General features: G+C 39.9%; 1 protein-coding gene across 2 annotated transcripts in view; it reads left to right on the top strand.

The window, feature by feature from the left end:
• Positions 1-23836, top strand: part of LOC124720409 (protein LZIC-like) — a 73386-nt gene that overhangs the window by 2551 nt on the left and 46999 nt on the right. For both annotated transcript variants that reach the window (XM_047245759.1, XM_047245758.1), the window contains one exon: positions 13828-13963. In XM_047245759.1, coding sequence (XP_047101715.1) covers positions 13828-13963 — 136 coding nt within the window. The remainder of the gene's footprint in view (positions 1-13827; positions 13964-23836) is intronic.

The raw sequence follows: 23836 nt of genomic DNA, 5'->3' as shown, positions 1-23836 counted from the left end.
ACTGTGATGTAGGGTACATAAATCAGGCTTTTTCTGTGCTGTGCTTTTTAAAGAAGGTTCATGGCTTCATCCATAGACCCTTTACATCTAATTTGATCCGCTTCTGTCAGAAAGTGATTGTTGAAGATGTTGGCAATATCTGGGTAGTAGAACAAAATAATAAGAAAAGTTTGATCAGAATCAACTGTTAATTATGTATAAATATGATCAAATAATAATAATATTTTATTGAACATTGAATGATTGGTTGCATATGAATAAAAACAGAAAAAGGTTCTTCCGAATATATTTTGAGGTTACACATTTACATATTTTTTCAAAACACTTCCTATTCAGCATTTAACTATGTTATTCTTCTAATGCGTTATTTTTAATAACGCGGACCCTTTTCATTGAGTACTGTTTTGTGACTGCTGACGTAAAATTTTTCTTTATTTCTGGTATTCTGACTGTTAAGGTACAGTCTTTGAACAACTAGTACAAAGACAGCATTTAGAATATACATATTTATTATGCTCAACACATCTGTTTTTGGAAACAGGCCACAGCATGACTCCTTACATTTCGCACCACAAATGATTTTTTTAGCACTTTCTTGCAGTAGGCAGCTTATTGAGATTTTCTGTGGTTGCCTTTTCCCCAAATTTAGCTGCCATAGTTCAGGCGAGAGGAAAGTAAAACATTGTATGTAATCTTTGAGACAAAAGATCTCTTCAAAATTGATTTAAAATAGCCGACAATATATGCTTAGGTAGCTTACATGTTAAAAAGGCAATATGCATCTCCTATTTTAGATAGCTTTCAATGGTTGGACCAAAGAATTTTCCACTAAACTTTTCATTCCAATATGTATGTACACCTTAATTTCATTACTCAGTCTGCTGTCTTTAAAGTTCTTGGGATATCTGTTAGTGTTCTTACATTATAGTATGTAGTGTAACGATGTATAGTTTTGTATAAATGATTTTCTTTTAACATATGACCACGTGCAGATTTCGTCACCTACGTCAGTTAAAACACGCTTAAAATTATTTAAATTCTTTTTAAATTGTCTCTGAATGGTTCTTGAATGAAACTGTAAAACATCATCATTTGAGTCGTATGCGCAGAAATACGTCACTCAGTCCTATTGGTTTGCGCAAACTTTTTCTCAATTTAGATGTCGTTTTGTTTCTTCTCAGAAGTTATATTAATGCAAGTTATCTGTTTTAACAAATATTAGAACCACATTGAATAAACTTTCAAGACTCAAACTCGCGATGAATATTGTCAAAAATTAATAATCATGTCAAATAAATCAGTCATCCTTCTTCCTTAATATAGTTCTTCATAAATAAATTCTCGGAACACGTTTTTAAACTTTTGTAGTATACACTACTTTATTATCTTCATACATATAGACGTGAACCTGAGCCTTGACAAAATAGGACTGAACATTTTTAACATGATTAAACTTTCTATGACGTCATTGTTGTAGAAACATTACAAATTCTTATTTTTTTCAGTTTTTTAGAAGCACGACGCAACAACTCGGTTTCAGGATCTTCTGTTGCTCTTTGGCTGTCGACACGCGACGTATAGTGGCCAGCAATTTTTTCTCTGGTCCCGGCAGTGAAGATGCTGTCTCCGTTCGTTGCGCCGCCCTCTCCGTACATGAAACATAAAAAATAAATACAAAACTTTAGACAATTCACAACCATTACAAATATTACAAAAAATATATAAACAAAACACTAAATTAAACTTATATTCACCTGCAAACTGGGCTGACACTGGTTGATGGGTGACGCTTCAATTTCGCTTCCCACTAAAAGTATTGAACAGTTTCATGTGTCATATTGTTGCAGTGGGTCTCCAGTTCATTAAATGATTCCTTTTTATGCATGGTAAAATACATGATTTGAACAAATTGGCAGGCCTGTGCAATTTTCAATGAGTAACTTACGTGTCCCTCAGTTGTATAGAAACTAGGCTATTATTGTAGTTAGAGCAACTTTCTCAAGTCTTCCTTAAATGTACTTAATAATGTTTTGATATTGTTCATTTATGCAGGCAGTGAACTGAAGATTATTTTATACTAGAAGAAAAAGACCCAATTCACTTGGTCTTCATTTTCATTAGTTCCCTTGAGAACATTTCGGGTCACTCAAGACCATTGAAAAAATGAACATTATATAGTGTGATAGCCTCTGTCCCACCATCTGTGAAGTATACCAACACTTCGGTCTTGCTGTAGTTCAGGTGTGAGAAAAATGAAAAATGGTACGTAGCCTTTAAGATAAACGGGCATTACAGCAGTGTTAGATTCTACTCTACCGCTTTGACCCACGCCATCTCCAGTATGGTGGAAATGCGTAGTGCCAGACTGTAGAGTAATGCGACAATGATGTCACTACATACTTATGCCAAAAAAAAAAAAAAAAAGGGTTACATCTCACTCTGTCAATAAAATGAAACTAATGGGACAACTGCAGAAAATTGGGAGTTTTGGACAGGTACAAGCTAAATATACAATAATAAACACACATTGCACTATCTGAAACATACAATATAAAAAAATTAAATTGCAACATTCCGCCACAACAAGAATCAAACATTTCCCTTGATGTGCATAGCTCATCCGCAACTGACGATACTAAAAAACAAATACCTACATCTCCAAAAAGTGGAATCAAGACCTCACCGACCCAAAAAACCAAATACCCCATATTCACTACATGAATTGAATCACAGCTGACCTACCATGTATATACAAAACATCGAAATTACTGTAGAATAAAACCAAAACAAAAATTACTTACAAAGAAAAGCCTCTGGCAGTGCCACTTGGGTTGGCCATCGTGTGCGCCCAGGCATGCACGCATGTATGTATGCACATGCCAAAAGCAAAAAAATCTCCTAAAGCACCCACTTGAACTTCACGGTCATGTCCATACCTAGCTAAAATCCAATAAAATAGACTTCTTTCGGCAGAACATATACAAAACTAATTGGACCTAACAAAAATACTGAACACACAAACAAAAAAACCTTAGTAACTCACTGAAAACATTTCCACAACCCATGTTACCATACCAACTACCTAAACTGTAAACCACGTTATGACAGTGACAGCCAAAACTCAGATGATCACAATACCACATGTTAAACAGAGCACTTCGACTTCCACCACCAGAGGACACCATCAAGTGCAAAAATACGACACCTAGAAACACGACCAACTCAAAAACACCGCGCAGTAGTGATGTCGTGCACCTCAACACCATTACGTCATGGGTCAAAACAGACTGGTGGAATCAGATTCTTCCATTGACCCGACAAAAGTATCTTTCCAAAATTTGCTAACTGTATTGATTACAAGTAGCCTACAGTGTGTTCCAGGAGGAATGGTCAGTATTTGCCGATATGAGAGGAACAGCCATTTGAAGCAAAACAGTCTTAGTAAACATGTGCTCTAAAATGCATACCTTAAGAACTATTAGCACGTGTTCACTTTTGCTATTGTGAAATGCCTCTGTTCTACTGAATAAGTGCCCGTAGCTCTTAAGGTATGCATTTTGTAGCCCACGTTAACAAGACTTTTCACTTCAAATGGTCGTTCTTGCCATATCCCTGACTACTGACGATTCATTCTGGCACACGCTGCATACCCAAATGTATCCCCACCACAGAAGAATAATAGAACATTCAGGACCTCCCCGGCAAGTCTTAGCCGTTTCGACGCTCCGTTCACAGCTTTTTCACTGACTTCCTATAAGAAGCCTATTGGTGTAATGCCACTTTGGTCACGCATATCTTTGAACACAGCCAGTGCAGTCCAAACCAAAACCTTCGTGGATGGGGCCCTACTGTACCACATACAGTTGTCTTGTTGCTGGTCAGAATGCACATAACTAGTGTTTACACTTGGGTTGTCCATTAGTGTGGGCCACCATAGGTATTGCACACGTGTCAGTGTGGGAACTTTTCAAAATACAATATCTTGTAAATGACTTGCACTAGACTCCTGCAACAGACATCACTGACATTCTAATTTACTCTAGTTTGTTAATGTCAATAAACATTGTTCCATTTTAAAAAGTGTATGGTTGCACAAAAATGTATTATTACGATCTGTTTATAGGCTAACAGTACAAGCCCCTGCCTTCCATTTCAATCTGTGGAAACCACATATCAATAGCACTTTCTACTTCTGCAGCATTTGGGGAGCAAATTTTAGGTGACTCGTCCTTAATACAGAATGTCTGTCCTAAGAGTTGTCAGGCACAATCTGGTGTTTCAGCAGATGTTTGCAATTCCTTTTTTTTGCAACATCTAGCTGGAGTCAGCCCAAACAGATTCTGCTCATCACGTCTTTCATGCAAAACCCAGTGTCGATGGAAAGCCTTAGTGCCTCTGGTACAAACAGAATTATTTTTAAAGTGGCATTTTATGTGCCTGTTTGACTGAGTGGTTCCAAATTAACCTGGTGGGTTATTTATTTATCAGTATGTATTAACACTTTCAAGTCTGGTGGTACAATTTGTGTACCACCTTATGTTGCATCGAGGTTGTACAGTGGTACATTATTTGTACCACCAATTTGGATGCGTAAAACAGCGCATTCTCATGGTAGATTACTTGAACTACTAGCAGGGCATGTTCTTTGTAGTTCTTAGACGTATGCACCAGATGGCAGTTGTTACTGGGTTCTTGTAGCAGCACCAGTACTTCATATTTCTACGTCAGGTGCGCTCAAGTACACTATGGAGACATTGTTTATGCAACATTGTTATTTGTTACCAGCTAACAGAAGTTTCCAAAAAAATTTCTATTGGAATATGTAAGTACGTTTGTTTGTTGTAGTTTTTTGTGTTGTTCAGACTATTTCTATGAGAAATTATTAAAATGTAGCTAATTATTCATCGGGTCAAAATATGTACCACTGTACCAAAACAGTCAGTTTACTCTTTACTTTTCAGTAATAATAAGGGGTCAGAGCCACCCATGAGCCATGGACCTTGCCATTGGTGGGGAGGCTTGCGTGCCTCAGCGATACAGATAGCTGTACGTAGGTGCAACCACAATGGAGGGGTATCTGTTGAGAGGCCAGACAAACACGTGGTTCCTGAAGAGGGGCAGCAGCCTTTTCAGTAGTTGCAGGGGCAACAGTCTGGATGATTGACTGATCTGGCCTTGTAACACTAACCAAAACGGCCTTGCTGTGCTGGTACTACGAACGGTTGAAAGAAAGGGGAAACTACAGCCGTAATTTTTCCCGAGCGCATGCAACTTTACTGTATGGTTAATGATGATGGCGTCCTCTTGGCTAAAATATTCCGGAGGTAAAATAGTCCCCCATTTGGATCTCTGGGCAGGGACTACTCAAGAGGACGTCGTTACCAGGAGAAAGAAAACTGGCGTTGTACAGATCGGTGCGTGGAATGTCAGATCCCTTAATTGGGCAGGTAGCTTAGAAAATTTAGAAAGGGAAATGGATAGGTTAAAGTTGGATATAATGGGAATTAGTGAAGTTCGGTGGCAGGAGGAACAAGAATTTTGGCAGGTGAATACAGGGCTATAAATACAAAATCAAATAGGGGTAATGCAGGAGTAGGTTTAATAATGAATATAAAAATAGGATTGAGGGTAAGCTACTACAAACAGCATAGTGAAGGCATTATTGTGGTCAAGATAGACACAAAGCCCACGCGTACTACAATAGTACAAGTTTATATGCCAACTAGCTCTGCAGATGATGAAGAAATTGATGAAATGTATGATGAGATAAAAGAAATTATTCAGGTAGTGAAGGGAGACAAAAATTTAATAGTCATGGATGACTGCAATTCAACAGTAGGAAAAGGGAGAGATGGAAACATAGTAGGTGAATATGTATTGGGGCTAAGAAATGAAAGAGGAAGCTGCCTGGTAGAATTTTGCACAGGGCACAACTTAATCATGGCTAACACTTAGTTCAAGAATCATAAAAGAAGGTTGTATACATGGAAGAAGCCTGGAGATACTGACAGATTTCAGATAGATTATATAATGGTAAGATAGAGATTTAGGAACCCGGTTTTAAATTGTAAGACATTTCCAGGGGCACATGTGGACTCTGACCACAATCTATTGGTTATGAAGTGTAGATTAAAACTGAAGAAACTGCGAAAAGGTGGGAATTTAAGGAGATATGGGACCTGGATAAACTGACTAAACCAGAGGTTGTATAGTGTTTCAGGGAGAGCGTAAGGGAACAATTGACAGGAATGGGGGAAAGAAATAAAGTAGAAGAAGAATGGGTAGCTTTGAGGGATGAAGCAGTGAAGGCAGCAGAGGATCAAGTAGGTAAAAAGACGAGGGCTAGTAGAAATCCTTGGGTAACAGAAGAAATATTGAATTTAATTGATGAAAGGAGAAAATATAAAAATGCAGTAAATGAAGCAGGCAAAAAGGAATACCAACGTCTCAAAAATGAGATTGACAGGAAGTGCAAAATGGCTAAGCAGGGATGGCTGGAGGATAAATGTAAGGATGTAGAGGCTTATCTCACCAGGGGTAAGATAGATACTGCCTACAGGAAAATTAAAGAGACCTGTGGAGAAAAGAGAACCACTTGTATGACTACCAAGATCTCAGATGGAAACCCAGTTCTAAGCAAAGAAGGGAAAGCAGAAAGGTGGAAGGAGTATATAGAGCGTTTATACAAGGGCGGTGTACTTGAGGACAATATTATGGAAATGGAAGAGGATGTAGATGAAGATGAAGTGGGTGATACGATACTGCGTGAAGAGTTTGACAGAGCACTGAAAGACCTGAGTCGAAACAAGGCCCTCGGAGTAGACAACATTCCATTAGAACTACTGACAGCCTTGGGAGAGCCGGGCCTGACAAAACTCTACCATCTGGTGAGCAAGATGTATGAGACAGACGAAATTCCCTCAGACTTCAGGAAGAATATAATAATTCCAATCCCAAAGAAAGCAGGTGTTGACAGATGTGAAAATTTCCGAAGTTTAATAAGTCACAGCTGCAAAATACTAATGCAAATTCTTTACAGACAAATGGAAAAACTGATAGAAGGCGACCTCAGGGAAGATCAGTTTGGATTCCGTAGAAATGTTGGAACACGTGAGGCAATACTGACCCTACAACTTATCTTAGAAGAAAGATTAAGGGAAGGCAAACCTACGTTTCTAACATTTATAGACTTAGAGAAAGCTTTTGACAATGTTGACTGGAATACTCTCTTTCAAATTCTGAAGGCGGCAGGGGTAAAATACAGGGAGCGAAAGGCTATTTACAATTTGTACAGGAACCAGATGGCAGTTATAAAAGTCGGGGGGGCACAAAAGGGAAGCAGTAGTAGGGAAGGGAATGAGACAGGGTTGTACACTATCCCCGATGTTATTCAATCTGTATATTGAGCAAGCAGTAAAGGAAACAAAAGAAAAATTCGGAGTAGGTATTAAAATCCATGGAGAAGCAATAAAAACTTTGAGGTTCGCCGATGACATTGTAATTCTGTCAGAGACAGCAAAGGACTTGGAAGAGCAGTTGAATGGAATGGACAGTGTCTTGAAAGGAGGATATAAGATAAACATCAACAAAAGCAAAACGAGGATAATGGAATGTAGTTGAATTAAATCGGGTGATGCTGAGGGAATTAGATTAGGAAATGAGACACTTAAAGTAGTAAAGGAGTTTTGCTATTTGGGGAGCATTATAACTGATGATGGTCGAAGTAGAGAGGATATAAAATGTAGACTGGCAGTGGCAAGGAAAGCGTTTCTGTAGAAGAAAAATTTGTTAACATCGAGTATACATTTAAATGTCAGGAAGTCATTTCTGAAAGTATTTGTGTGGAATGTAGCCATGTATGGAAGTGAAACGTGGCCGATAAATAGTTTAGACAAGAAGAGAATAGAAGCTTTCGAAATGTGGTGCTACAGAAGAATGCTGAAGATTAGATGGGTAGATTACATAACTAATGAGGAGGTATTGAATAGGATTGTGGAGAAGAGGAGCTTGTGGCACAACTTGACTAGAAGAAGGGACCGGTTGGTAGGACATAGTCTGAGACATCGAGATATCACAAATTTAGTATTGGAGGGCAGCGTGGAGGGTAAAAATCAGTGAGGGAGACCAAGATATGGATACACTAAGCAGATTTAGAAGGATGCAGGCTGCAGTAGGTACTGGGAGATGAAGAAGCTTGCACAGGATAGAGTAGCATGGAGAGCTGCATCAAACCAGTCTCAGTACTGAAGACAACAACAACAACAACAACCGAATAATGCACTAGACTAATTTCGGACTGCTCTATCGAATGGGCACATAAAATTCTATTTCAAAAATAATTGTGCTTGTGATGGGAAGCAAACCAATGCTTTACATTGACACTGGGTGTCACATGAAGGACGTGATAAGTAGGATTTGTTTGAGCTGACTCCAGTAACACAATTCGTAACAGAAACTGCAAATATCTACTGAAATACTTCAGAAAATTTGTGTGTGTGTGTGTGTGTGTGTGTGTAAAGCTTATTTCTACCATTTTCTTCTCATTTACACCGTGCAGTTGTCAAGAAAGCCATCCTTCTATTTGTTCTGTTGTCGCAGGGACCTTCTACTGTTAGTCAGCTTCATTGTCTTTTAATAAAAATGTTAGGATCATCTGTGGTCGACGCTGGTCCTGGTGCTGACAAGTGGTATGGTAAACCATTCTCAAGAATGAAGAATAACCAAGGGCTAAACTCAAGCAGTAAGATACTCCATAATTAGTTTCTCTGTATCCTGAAAAGTAAGTGTTATTTTCGTGACATATTTCTACCACCTGTCACCCGAATGAAGGTATTCCACGGATATGCTGTTTGTATAAATTCTTAATTGGAAAACCGTCATTATCAGATTGTGAGTTTCAGAAAAATCTTGGTTGTTTAGGGGGCTGTCTCAGTATATTTGTTTCCTGAAACCATTTTGAACCTTAACTAGTATTTTATTTTTAATCGGAAAGTTTGCTAATCCTTTGTGAACACCTCTTTCAGTGGTTTTAGATGATCAAGATGATAATGACTGGTAGGGCCTATGTTGTTTCTACATCATCCTAGTTGTGAAGTGGTTGTACTGTTGGTTGTTTTATGTTTGCGGGGAATATTCCTATTCTAAGTGATACATAGATTATTTATTTATGGAAAATGTTTTCCATTGACCCATATGTATGAGCAAGTGGCTTGGGTGTGGAATGAGTCAAGTCATGGAATACAAATATCAGTACATAGAATAAAAATGAGTGTAACAATAACTGCACTACCAGTAACGAGTTTTGGAAACAGCGAGACATAATGCAGTTTATTTCTTCTTTTTTTGCTGTTTGATTATGTCAGTTAAGTGAGACAGATTAGTTGAAGCCTTTGATACTGACCATTAGCTTTGACCAATAACATAATCAAAATGACACACATAAATGACTCGTCAAAATTCAGTATCTATAACATACATACTATAACAAGTATTATAGTTGTTTTCATGACACTATATTCATGGACTTCACATTCTACCGGTCACCTTTAAAGATAACATAGATCGTGGGTTACACTAGGAATCAGTGTGTCACCATAGTCTACATCATATTAATAATAATAAATATGCAAAACAACTATTGTACTGTTGTACTTGTATCCTGTTTGCACATGTTTGCATCACAAGCACAACATAATTATGCAGGGGGTCAAAGCCAATGTCAGTTTTGTTTAAGGCATAGTCTATATCAATTCAGGCAGGCGAGGAAAAAAAAAAATCTTACCTTCATAGTCTCAGATGTTATTGAATTTAGCATATGTTAAAATGAAGGACTAAGTAAGGAACACTTTTTTTCAAAAGAAATTTCTGCTCCGAGGTATAGCCCTCCAAAGATGACGCTGTGCATACCATTTTGAAGGTGTGAATTTTGGAAAAAATTTTAGAAAAAGCTGTGTCTTTGGAATAGATCTAGAGATTTTGTTTTGGTCTTTTCTTATTTGAAAGATAATTGCTTTATGATTACAAATAAATCCTCCATTTGGACTTATCTGTCAAAGTTCTTTTCCTATAGCATTCTGAAATTCTTTTTATACCTTTGTACCTTTCACGTACATTTTGGAACCATTTAAAATGCTTGAAAAATGAGTCTCTTATTCATCTTTCAAAACTAAAATTATGTTAAATAAGGTTAGGTTTCGATTTTTATGAGCCTGTTATGTGATAATGTGGTAATAAAACAGGTTTTATGTATGGCAAAAATTTCAATTGTTTATAAAACACTTTTCAATCTAAAAGTGTAAGCTCTCATTTTCAGGGAATGTAGAACTATATGGTGCTAATCAACAGAAAAAAATCAAAATTTTATGGGTTGGCATTTCTGAAAAAAAAAAAAAATCTTAAATCATATAAAAATATTTTAGAATACTATAGTTAACGAATTTTGACAGATAAGTCAAAATGGAGGATTTCTTTGTGATCATAAAGCAATTATTTTTCAAATAAAAAAAAAAATATATCTAGAACTGTTCCAGAGATACAGCAGTTAAAAAAAAATATTCTGAAATCGCATCTTCAAAATAGTGTTCGCGGTGTCATAATTGGAGGCCTGTATCTCGGGGCAGGAATTTTTATGGAGAAAAAAAAAAGTGTTTATTACTTACTCCTGAATTTTAACGTATGCTGAATTCAATAACATCAGAGACTATGAAGGTAAGCCCCTGCCGGAAGTGATTCAGATTATGCCTTGATATCATTATCCATCTGAATTACAAAATATTTTAATTTTTTAGTGTACTTATATTGTTTCCTGCTTCTGTCATAGTCACTGGATACAGAGGTGTGGGATTTACATTCTGTATGACTTTGAAATCATTATTTGGATTACATGATTTTTTTAAAAAAAAAAATTTTGTGCGACATTTAATTGACTATTTTACCAGCCTGCATGGGATCTTCAATTGTTCTTCTTTCACCTTTTATTATGAATCTGTTGTGCCGTACTTTATTTATGCCTATATATCGATAATAAACAAATGAAACCATTGTCTTTTATGGGCTGTACAATTTTCAGATTTGTTTGCTATTGGCCAATTTCTATTTCTTAGTACTATCGGGTAACATTCTGATAGCCTATTTAACAGATGTAATACAAAGTACTCCACCAGCCCCCATGTGGAGCCACAGACAGATACTAATGTGGTCTGTGTCAAACATGAATAGAATGTTTACAACACACATGGGAGAACCACACATAATATAACTTGAGGACATATTTAAAAACCAACCACTGATAACTCAAATCACTTCAAGCACCAACCACAAACTTATTCTTGTGGTAGGTCCATATGCACATTTATAGCTTCACTTACAGACGTGGCTTACCATTTCCAAATCTGTAATTGTAGCAGTGCAGCCAATGCACACTGATGCACAACACTGAGTCTCCCTGAAGAACATAATTTAGAAGCACTTTCAATTTAACAATTTTGCTATTGCAGTCGTGTAAAATTAAGTGCATTAGAACTGAAGAATCTGTACATTCTGTACACATTTGGCAGGTGCTCACAGGTGTGAGGTTAACACTGGTCATAGTTTGTTGCTGGCACAGCTTACAGGAGTATCCTGCAGCATTTGCTTCTGTCTGTTAATGTGTAACTCCCATTGTTCCACATTCCTGAGGACTCTCATCCATGGGGTGGACTTAAGTACCAAGGAAAGGCACAACAGAAAGACTGCCAGAAAGTTAGCTTTCAGCCAACAAGGCCTTTGTCAAAAATACACACACACACACACACACACACACACACACACACACACACACACACACACAAGTGTGTTGTCCATCATTTTTTATGTGTGTGAGTAGGTTTTTTTATCTGTTCAGTTAATATAAAAATTCAAAGTAACATTGTCAAGAAATAGAAGGGGACTTCAAGACACAAGTTTCTATAAACAGTGCTCAGAATTTTCTACCAGTTGTTCAGTTCCTTGGTCATGGAGCTTTCCGAGAACCATCGTGAGAATGCCCTCATCACTGGAAAATCTGCAACTCCTGCAGAGCAGTTCCTCCATTGCCCAGACTTTGGTCTGTGGTCAGTGGCAGTGGCCTACCTTCCCACACTTCTGTGAGGCCTCGGTGAATTTACCGGCACCATTTCACTGCTGCTGGGTGCGGCATTGCATTTGGCCCATGAATCTGTGAGAAATTAACATATTTTGCCCACAATCATCATTCTGTCCCTCACATTTTGATTTTGTACTACATCTCAAGTTGCCGTGCCATTTCGCTCGCACCTTGTGATGCACGTGTTATCTGTATCGTAGCAAAACTGTGTCTGCATGAAACTCGAAACATATACTTTTTCCTCACAATATGCCACACTTGTTGTGCACTGGTCCTAGCATGGTGTAAGGTGTAAAACTTATTTTAGTTAGGCGTTCTTGAACAGAACTAATAATACAAGTTGAACTAGGGTACAGTGGCAGCAGGGTCATAATTCTTCCCAGCAAAAGGACACTGTGGCTTAGTTACTAGTTCTGTTCAATGGTGCCTTGCTGATTTTGTTTATATCTCTTGATGAAGCCACTCTGGCTGTATTACCTTAGAGTAAGTTTTAAACCTAAATTGATAATCTGATGGCAGTTTTTGTGATCATAGACTGTAATTAAAGAAACAAATTCTGTTTTAACTACTTTTTAACATTAACTGAATTTTCCAGTGGTACTTGGCAGGACACAGTATTAATATTAGAAAGAAAACACTTCCTTATGTTCTGCAAAATTATATGTATTTTGCCACGAGCTGGCTTTCAGCTTCTGAGGCCATATTCTGGTCATAACTGAATGTCGCAAACAGAGATAAACGTGATGTGTGACGTACACAGATATTATTTGTACACGAGATACAAAAATGACAGTGTTTACATAGGAAAATATTACAATAATTATATTGACTAAAAGAGTAGTAAACAAAGCTTTTATGTGGAGATACAAACAACAAATGATGGAAAATAAAATGAATGTACTGTTTGAATCCGCCATTTGTAATGAAAACTAAATTTAATAATGGGGAAAATGAGTCTCATCATTTAATACCAGGCTGGCATTCTGTGTCGTGTTTTTTGATTTCTCTTATTTGCAGTAGGGTCATCTTTCTGCTTTTTTTTGTCAGAATGTAAAACTTCACATTCTACAGTTTAGTTAGGGTAATAATTATAATATTTTTCTACGTAAATACTTTGTTATTTTTGTGTCTTTTGTGCAGATAACATCTGTGTAAGTTGCACATCATGTTTATCTCTGTTCTAGCATTCAGTTGTCACCTGAATATGGCCTGAGAAGCCAAAAGCTGCTTCGTGACCAAATAAATATAATTTTGCCAAACATTGAGAAGTGTTTTCCTTTGCTGGCCACTGTGGCCAAGCGGTTCTAGGCGCTTCAGTCTGGAAACTGCAACCGCTACAGTCGCAGGTTCGAATCCTGCCTCGGGCATGGATGTGTGTGATGTCCTTAGGTTAGTTAGGTTTTAGTAGTTCTAAGTTCTAGGGGACTGATGACCTCAGAAGTTAAGTCCCATAGTGCTCAAAGCTATTTGAACCATTTGTTTTCCTTTCTAATATTAAGTACTTTTGTTTTATGACATGCTCTACATTGTTGTGAATTTATGGAACACCCCCCCCCCCCCCCCCACACACACACACACCAAATATAATGTGTATCTCCAACAGGTCATCCCCATTGTGCTGTGTGTTGCTGGCTACAATTGGCTATAAAATTTTAAATTTTCTGACCAAGATGCAGTGTAGTATAGAAGCTGTATTGTTGCTTCAGGGACGAGCTGGATGCCGCTGAGTACGAGGAGACGAAGGAGGAGACGATGGAGCAGCTGCGCGAGTTCAATGCGTCCCTCTCCAAGATGATTTCCGGAGACATGACTCTCGTGGACGCACTTGCCTCCATGCAGCTGGTGAGTGAGTGCTGGATAGTCCAAATGCTGGACTAAGAGAACATGTTTTGTCCCGCAGTCACTAATAAGATTCAGTGCATTTCAGTGCTTCGGTGAGCAGGAAAATGGGTTCCTTGATCACCTCATCTTTGATTTATTCATCTGCCAAACACACTTTTTTCACTATATCGGCATTACTTAACTGCACAACTTCCGATTTATCGGCGTCCGATTTCACCACTTGCAGATGTTTCCGTCATCTACATCCTCCTGACCATAAATTCGTATTTGAAATGTGAAATAGTTGTTCTAATTGTATGAGAGTACTTGAGATCTCACTTTTTATTTTTTCAAAAATTGTCAAACTGTGCACAGATAATTCGTACCCATTTAATCAGGAGCTTGCTGCAGTTACAAACATTTACATCAACAATTAATAGGTAATATAACATCCTTGATTATAGGTAAAAAGTACTTTCCATTAAAGTCACAGTTTGTTAGACCGTTTCAATCTTAAAATAATTCAGCTTGTACTCACACTGTACTCACACTTTCACTGTCCTTACAACACTAGTTTCATTCTTGCTATCATCACGCTGGAATATTTACTGTGAAGTTTACTGAATCTGAAACATCTTTTGAGATGAGTGCCATTTTTCACCATGCACATTGGTTATTATCTTAGGCACATCAGTCGCTACCCTTCCTATGCATTTTGTTCATAACTTCTCGTTACATTACTTTATCCCTAAGTTTTTCATTAACATATTTTCTTTCCTATCACTTTAACTACATACTTTCCATCATCATTTATCACACTTGTAATAATCACAGTACTCTATATAACTTGTTTCCCATGAGATTTCTTTTGTTTCCCATTGAGTGACTGTAGGAAGATACTGGATGACTCAGAAATTTCTACTTGGTGTGAAGAATGGCAGCATGCTGTAAATGTAGAAAAGTGAAGTTAATTTAGATGAGTAGGAAAAACAATCCTGTCATGTTCGAATACAGTACTGGTGGCGTGCAGCTTGACACATTCAGGTTGATTACGTATCTGGGTGTAACATTGGAAAGTGATATGAAACGGAACAAGCAAAAAGGATTCTTCATAAATGTAATTAGGCTTAACGTTAAAAGGGTCCATAGAGATGTGAATTTCAGGTCATACCTTGATTGCATACAAGAAAGTCGTACCAGTCATAAAAAAAAAATCCAGCAAATTAATCAAGTAGCACGGGAGATGCCTTGTGGGTGAGACATGAAAAAGTTCTAAGTCAACCGGTACCACACCAGGTAAACAGGGCCTAACCGAAAAAACCACAAATGTATCGTCAAATAATTGTCAGCCTAATGGTTTATATACCAACTGCAAATGACTAGACATGTAGCCTGGGATTAGGAAACTAAAATGAAGGCATAAAAGCTGTCGAATGCCAATTTGTGAACCTCAGACATAGCTTACCATGTAAATGGCCTGACTGCCAGACATTGTGGATGCCTGGCAAGACATGTCAATAGACTGCCTTGTGGACCGTAGTAAGACACCTGCTACTCTATCCTGTGAAAGCTGCTTCATCTCCCAGTACCTATTGCAACATACATCCTTCTGAATCTGCTTGGTGTATTCATCTCTTGGTCTCCCTCTACGATTTTTACCCTCCACACTGCCCTCCAGTACCAAATTGCTGATCCCTTGATGCCTCAGGACATGTCCTACCAACTGATCCCTTCTTGTAGTCAAGCTGTGCCACAAACTCCTCTTCTCCCCAATTCTATTCAATACCTCCTCATTTGTTATGTAATCTACCCATCTAATCTTCAGCATTCTTCTGTAGCTCCACATTTCTAAAGCCTTTATTCTCTTCTTGTCCAAACAATTTAACGTCCACGTTTCACTTCCATACATGGCCACACTCCGTACAAATACTTTCAGAAACAACTTCCTGACGCTTAAATCTATACTCGATGTTAACAAAATTTCTCTTCTTCAGAAACGCTTTGCTTGCCATTGCCAGTGTACATTTTATATCCTCTCTACTTTGACCATCATCCATTATTTTTCTCCCCAGATAGCAAAACTCCTTTACCACTTTACGTGTCTCATTTCCTAATCTAATTCTGTCAGCATCACCTGACGTAATTCGACTGCATTCCATTTGCTTTTGTTGTAGTTCATGTTATATCTTCCTTTCAAGACACTGCCTATTCTGTGCAACTACTCTTCCAGGTCCTTTGCTGTCTCTGACAGAATTACAGTGTCATCGGCAGACCTCAAAGTTTTTATTTCTTCTCCATGGACTCTTTATAACTGCCATCTGGTTTCTGTACAAATTGTAAATAGCCTTTCGCTCCCTGTATTTTACCCCTGCAAACCTCAGAATTTGAAAGAGAGTATTCCAGTCAACATTGTCAAAAGCTTTCTCTAAGTCTACAAATGCTAGAAACGTACGTTTGCCTTTCCTTAATCTAGCTTCTAAGATAAGTCGTAGGGTCAGTATTGCCTCACATGTTCCAATATTTCTACGGAATCCAAACTGATCTTCCCCGAGGTCGGCTTCTACTAGTTTTTCCATTAGTCTGTAAAGAATTCGCGTCAGTATTTTGCAGCTGTGACTTATTAAACTGACACTTCGGTAATTTTCACATCTGTCAGAACCTGCTTTCTTTGGGATTGGAATTATTATATTCTTCTTGAAGTCTGAGGGTATTTCGCCTGTCTCATACATCTTGCTCACCAGATGGTAGAGTTTTGTCATAGCTGGCTCTCCCAAGGCCGTCAGTAGTTCTAATGGAATGTTGTCTACTCCCGGGGCCTTGTTTCGACTCAGGTCTTTCAGTGCTCTGTCAAACTCTTCACGCAGTATCATATCTCCCATTTCATCTTCATCTGCATCCTCTTCCATTTCCATAATATTGTCCTCAACCACTTCGCCCTTGTATAGACCCTCTATATACTCCTTCGACCTTTCTGCTTTCCCTTCTTTGCTTAGAACTGGTTTTCCATCTGAGTTCTTGATATTCATACAAGTGGTTCTCTTTTCTCCAAAGGTCTCTTTAATTTTCCTGTTGCACCTACGGTACGGCTATATGTATCGTTGAGGCACACAACCCTCCCCAACAAAGGCAAGGTCCGTGGTTAATGGAGGTTAGCCATTGTATAATTCCCAAAAGTAACAGAAAATATTTAGGTTCTTTACACACTTTCATGTTGACATAGTGGTAACTATCAACGGTAGGTGAAGTTTTTATTAATACTGCCTTAAATATACAGAATAATCACAATACAGCACTGGTAATCCAAGCCTGAGAGACAAGCAACACTTTCAGGGTCACACAACAACAACAACAACAACAGGCATCAACAGGTGCGACAACGTAAAGGTATACAGGGCCATATTGAGAAATTTCCCTCCAAGAATATGCATAATTTACCGGCGCAGTAATATGTCTTTGAAGTCGAAATTGTGGTGAAACTGTTCGTGATAGGAAAAACTGAAGACAGATTTGGAATCAGCATAAAAAGTTGAAGTATTATCACATAATATCAGTGATCTGATACCTTGCAGATTAATGTAATCTGTTCGCCGGCCGCTGTGGTCGGGCAGTTCTAGGCGCTTCACTCCGGAACCATGCGGCTGCTACGGTCGCAGGTTCGAGTCCTGCCTCAGGCGTGGATGTGTGTGATGTCCTTAGGTTAGTTAGGTTTACGTAGTTCTAAGTCTAGGGGACTGATGACCTCAGAAGTTAAGTCCCATAGTGCTTAGAGCCATTTGAACCATTTTTGTAATCAGTTCAGTTGGACTAGGGGACCCAGTTCATTCCATGTAAACACATCCCACACCATTATGGGGCCATCATTAGCTTGCAAAGTGCCTTGATGATGAGTTGGGTCTATGGTTTCATGTGGTTTTTGCCACACCTGAACCCTACCATCAGCTCCTACCAACTGAAGTTGGGACTCATCTGACTAGACCATGGTTTTCCATTGATCTAATGTCCAACTGATATGGTCACAAGTCCAAGAGAGGCGCTACAGGCGATGTGCTGTTCGCAGAGGTCCTCTTGTCCGTTGTCTGCTGCCACAGCCCATTAACGGATACGTTCGTAGTACGTTCCACAGTGATTTCTGCAGTTATTTCACGCATTGTTACTTGTCTTGTTAGCAGTAGCAACTCTTGACAAACGCTGCTGCTCTCGGTCTTTTAGTGAGGCCCGTTGGCAACTGTGTTGTCTGTGGGTGAGGTAATACCTGAAATTTGGTATTTTCTGCATACTCTTGACACTATGGATCTTGTAAAATATATATAGAGCCTAACAAATTATATTATCCTCATAGTCACCATCATGTTAGCCATCATCTTCATCTATGGGAGTATCTTCTGAATACAGGTTTTGAAAGTTGATATTATGGTATAGTTCTATATCATATTTCCATAAAGTTTCATTTCTATATACATTTTATGTTCATTTGTGGCAGCAGTTTGAGTTTTACAACAGTACGGGGTGCCTGCAGAGCATTGCTTACAGATTGTTAAATTATTGGTGAGAGGCAGCAGTTGTCCATGAACATTAATTTAATGTTGTCTGCCTATGGTTACCCCTAATACTTCTTATAGAGCTTATCTAAAATGTAAAAAAATCTTGGCCAAAAACAGGCATGTGAACATTACATTGAAAGTGCTCCCAACAAATGTAAACAGCATGGGATATCATCAACCAATATAATTCACAAACCCATACACAAGATGCAATGCTGGTCCCAGAAGTAGTAAATAATTATTTCCTAACCTCAGTGAGCGAGCTGACAAACAAAATCAAGCAAAATGGCACTTGTGCACTAGACCATCTTGGTGCTGTGCCCCATAGGAGGTATACTTTCCACTGGAATGTTGTCACCCCAGAGTATATTATAAAAGCTGTGGCAAGGTTCACCAACTCCACAAGTATGGACTGTTATTGGTTTTCTAACTATGTAATCAAAAAAATAATACATCTTATCTGTCAACCCCTTTCTTTCATTTTTAATGTGTGTTTAGAATCCGGAGTTTTCCCAGATGCACTCAAAACTGCTAAAGTGATACCAGTCTTTAAAAAGGGAGATAAGCATCTGCCCCAAAACTATCGACCAGTTTCTATTGTCCCAATTTTCTCTAAAGTTTTTGAATATGTAATATACAGTCAACTAAATAACCATTTTGATAAGCATAATCTCCTCTCCAACAGACAGTTTGCATATCAACATGGTAAAAGTATCACTACTGCTGTCACTGAAGTTGTTAACCAGGTACTGGCAGAAGTAAAGCTGTGAGTACCGGGCGTGAGTCGTGCTTCGGTAGCTCAGTTGGTAGAGCACTTGCCCACGAAAGGCAAAGGTCCCGAGTTCGAGTCTCGGTCGGGCACACAGTTTTAATCTGCCAGGGAGTTTGTTAACCAGGTGTTAACTGCATTCGAAAATAAAGATCTAGTATCAGTCGTACTTCGTGATCTTAGCAAAGCCTTCGGCTGGATACCATCTAACACCCTACTTGCAAAACTGGAATTTTATGGCATACACAAACCATCTTTAGATGTAATCGAATCATACTTAAGTAACAGGAGACAGTTTGTATCAATTAAAAATAGATGCTCCTCGCTGCAGAAAGTTCGGACTGGAGTGCCTCAGGGCTCGGTCCTTGGACCTTTTCTGTTCATCATTGCAATTAATGACTTACCTTACCATGTAGGAGCAAATTCAATTGTGTTTTATGGAGATGAGACAGCATTGCTCAATACACACCGTGACACAACAGAACTGCATCAGGCAACACAGGAAAATCTAGAACTAGTAATGAATTGGTTTTCTTCTAATGAACTCCTATGTAATCCTGATAAAACACAAGAACTAATTCTGGGTTTAACTACAGCTGTTGAAAGCAAATCAGTAAAATTGTTAGGATTCCACATTGATTCAAAATTAAACTGGGATGAACACATTAGCCATATCTGCAAGAGAATAGCAAGAGTGTGTTATCTCATCTGGAGACTGATAGATGTAGTCACTGATGAGTATCTAAAGGTGGTATATTTTGGCCTGTTTCAATCACACATTTCCTATGGCATATTGTTATGGGGACATTCTTGCTTTGTCAGTGAAATTCTGAAAATTAAAAAAAGAAAGTAATCTGAATAATGAGCAAAGTTAAGCCCAAGGAACACTGCCGCCCCCTCTTTATCAAGCACATGATATTAACTGTTGTGAATCTATACATCTACACAGCACTGCTTTATGTCAAAAGCAACTTAAATGAGTTAGAGACCAGAGAGAACATACATCCCCACAACACCAGAGGCAAACTGGACTCCGACATACAAAGACACAGACTTACAAAGACTGCAAACTCGCACAAAATAATGAGTTTAAAACTCTTCAATAAACTTCCAGCATCTGCTCGGTCACTGAACAGTAATATTTTCAAACGTAAGATTTATGACTGGTTACTCAATCACCCATTTTATAAGATAACTGAATATTTTGAAATAATCATTGACATTAGTATATAAGAATATTCCTAAAAGAAAAGGAATTAAATTGTAAAAACTTTACTGTAAAATTATTGTTAAATGTATATTTAATGTTCAGACCTATTCCGCTGTAAGTGGTCAATGGTGAATAAGCTGAATACTGAATATGTTTTTGTTGTTGTTGCCTTTTCCAGTCCAAAGGTCAGTTTGATGCAGCTCTCCTTACTAGCCTGTACTATGGGTGCCTCTGCATGTTAACATAAGTACTGCAACCGACATCTGTGTGAACCTGCTTATTGTATTCATCCCTTGGTTGCTGTCTGCAATTTTTGTCACACACACTTCCCTCCAGTACTAAATTAACAGTTCCTTGGTGTCTCAGAATGTATCCTATCAAGCTATCCCTTCTTTTAATCAGGACGCACCATAAATTTGTTTTGCCCCAATTTCATTCAGCGTATCCTCATTTGTTGTTCAGTATTCCCACATAATCTCGAGCATTCTTCTATAGCACCACATTTCAAAAGCTTCTGTTCTCTTCTTGTTTTAATTCCTTATTGTTCACATTTAACTGCAGTACGATGGTACATTCCAGACAAATACCATCAGAAAATACTTCTTAACACCCGAATTTGTATTAAACGTTAACAAATTACTCTTTTACAAAAATACACTCCTGGAAATGGAAAAAAGAACACATTGACACCGGTGTGTCAGACCCACCATACTTGCTCCGGACACTGCGAGAGGTCTGTACAAGCAGTGATCACGCGCACGGCACAGCGGACACACCAGGAACCGCAGTGTTGGCCGTCGAATGGCGCTAGCTGCGCAGCATTTGTGCACCGCCGCCGTCAGTGTCAGCCAGTTTGCCATGGCATACGGAGCTCCATCGCAGTCTTTAACACTGGTAGCATGCCGCGACAGCGTGGACGTGAACCGTATGTGCAGTTGACGGACTTTGAGCGAGGGTGTATAGTGGGCATGCGGGAGGCCGGGTGGACGTACCGCCGAATTGCTCAACACGTGGGGCGTGAGGTCTCCACAGTACATCGATGTTGTCGCCAGTGGTCGGCGGAAGGTGCACGTGCCCGTCGACCTGGGACCGGACCGCAGCGACGCACGGATGCACGCCAAGACCGTAGGATCCTACGCAGTGCCGTAGGGGACCGCACCGCCACTTCCCAGCAAATTAGGGACACTGTTGCTCCTGGGGTATCGGCGAGGACCATTCGCAACCGTCTCCATGAAGCTGGGCTACGGTCCCGCACACCGTTAGGCCGTCTTCCGCTCACGCCCCAACATCGTGCAGCCCGCCTCCAGTGGTGTCGCGACAGGCGTGAATGGAGGGACGAATGGAGACGTGTTGTCTTCAGCGATGAGAGTCGCTTCTGCCTTGGTGCCAATGATGGTCGTATGCGTGTTTGGCGCCGTGCAGGTGAGCGCCACAATGAGGACTGCATACGACCGAGGCACACAGGGCCAACACCCGGCATCATGGTGTGGGGAGCGATCTTCTACACTGGCCGTACATCACTGGTGATCGTCGAGGGGACACTGAATAGTGCACGGTACATCCAAACCGTCATCGAACCCATCGTTCTACCATTCCTAGACCGGCAAGGGAACTTGCTGTTCCAACAGGACAATGCACGTCCGCATGTATCCCGTGCCACCCAACGTGCTCTAGAAGGTGTAAGTCAACTACCCTGGCCAGCAAGATCTCCGGATCTGTCCCCCATTGAGCATGTTTGGGACTGGATGAAGCGTCGTCTCACGCGGTCTGCACGTCCAGCACGAACGCTGGTCCAACTGAGGCGCCAGGTGGAAATGGCATGGCAAGCCGTTCCACAGGACTACATCCAGCATCTCTACGATCGTCTCCATGGGAGAATAGCAGCCTGCATTGCTGCGAAAGGTGGATATACACTGTACTAGTGCCGACATTGTGCATGCTCTGTTGCCTGTGTCTATGTGCCTGTGGTTCTGTCAGTGTGATCATGTGATGTATCTGACCCCAGGTATGTGTCAATAAAGTTTCCCCTTCCTGGGACAATGAATTCACGGTGTTCTTATTTCAATTTCCAGGAGTGTAGTTTCCTTGCAATTACCAGTATGTATTTTGTATACTCTCCTCTTCGGTATTCGTCAGTTATTTTGCAGCCCAAATAGCAAAACGCATCTGCTACTTTAATGTCTCTGCTGTAATCAGGTATAAGTACAAAACGGCTCACACACACACACACACACACACACACACACACACACACACACACACACACACACAAAAACATGCCCCCCCCCTCCCGCCCCCCCCCCCCCCACCCACTCTCTGTGGATGGCATAACACCGCCATATGTACGACATTTTGGAACTGCATGCATAACTTGTGTTCCTCCTCTCTTAGGGAGACCAGGAATTCTTGAGACATCCATGCTGTCCTCCTTGCCCACTGGCCTCCAGCTAAAGTGGTTTGCTGCAACAGGAGTGTACAGACTGAAGTGCTTCGAATGTGGACACATTCTGCACCCACCTTCCCATGTCAAACTGTACAGTGGCTGTTTCCGTATCGACCTCAGGCATCGGGTCTAGTGACAGTGCTTGTGATGCTGATGGTACTGTTATCAGTGGTTGCTTGGCAACAGGTGACAGAATCGCTGATAACGGAATCCCCTGTGTGGATGTCGCAGGTATGCCACTTCTGCCCTCTGGCATTGACAGCTGGAATCCATTTAGGGCGATGTACAAAACCGCATGTCCGACAGCCACACCTGGCAGGAAGAGGGGCAGTTGCTGCACGGGTTGATATCCAGGTGGGGGACACAGGAAGTGTAGCAGTGTCCTCGGCTGGCGCCCCTGGAGTAGCTTCACTACTCTTGTTGCTGAATGGCATGAAATGGTACAAGGAGAGAAACCGACCTAAGGCAACAGTGGACAAAGAGTTGCAGTAGATTGTGGATGAAATGTTGGGGCAAGGATGTGACGGATATTGAAAATTGTGCACCATTGTCTGACACTAAAGTCGTGGGCAGGCCTTTGAATGAAAATATTTTGGACAAGGCTGCAATGGTGGCAGTTGCGGATGTGGAAAGACAACAAACAACACGTGGAAAATGAGAATATGCATCGACAACCGGCAGCCAATAAGCGTCCAGAAAGGAGCCGGCAAAATCTATGTATAATGAACAATGTAAGAGCATATGGACTATCAGACCAATTGTGTGATTGGATTGAAGAGCTCCTAGATAACAGAACGCAGCGTGTCATTCTCAATGGAGAGAAGTCTTCCGAAGTAAGAGTGATTTCAGGTGTGCCGCAGGAAAGTGTCATAGGACCGTTGCTATTCACAATATATATAAATGACCTTGTGGATGACATCGGAAGTTCACT

This window comes from Schistocerca piceifrons, chromosome 11, assembly GCF_021461385.2.
Source record: "Schistocerca piceifrons isolate TAMUIC-IGC-003096 chromosome 11, iqSchPice1.1, whole genome shotgun sequence".
In the NCBI taxonomy this organism is placed as follows: Eukaryota; Metazoa; Arthropoda; class Insecta; order Orthoptera; family Acrididae; genus Schistocerca; species Schistocerca piceifrons.
This window is presented reverse-complemented; position numbering and strand designations above follow the sequence as displayed.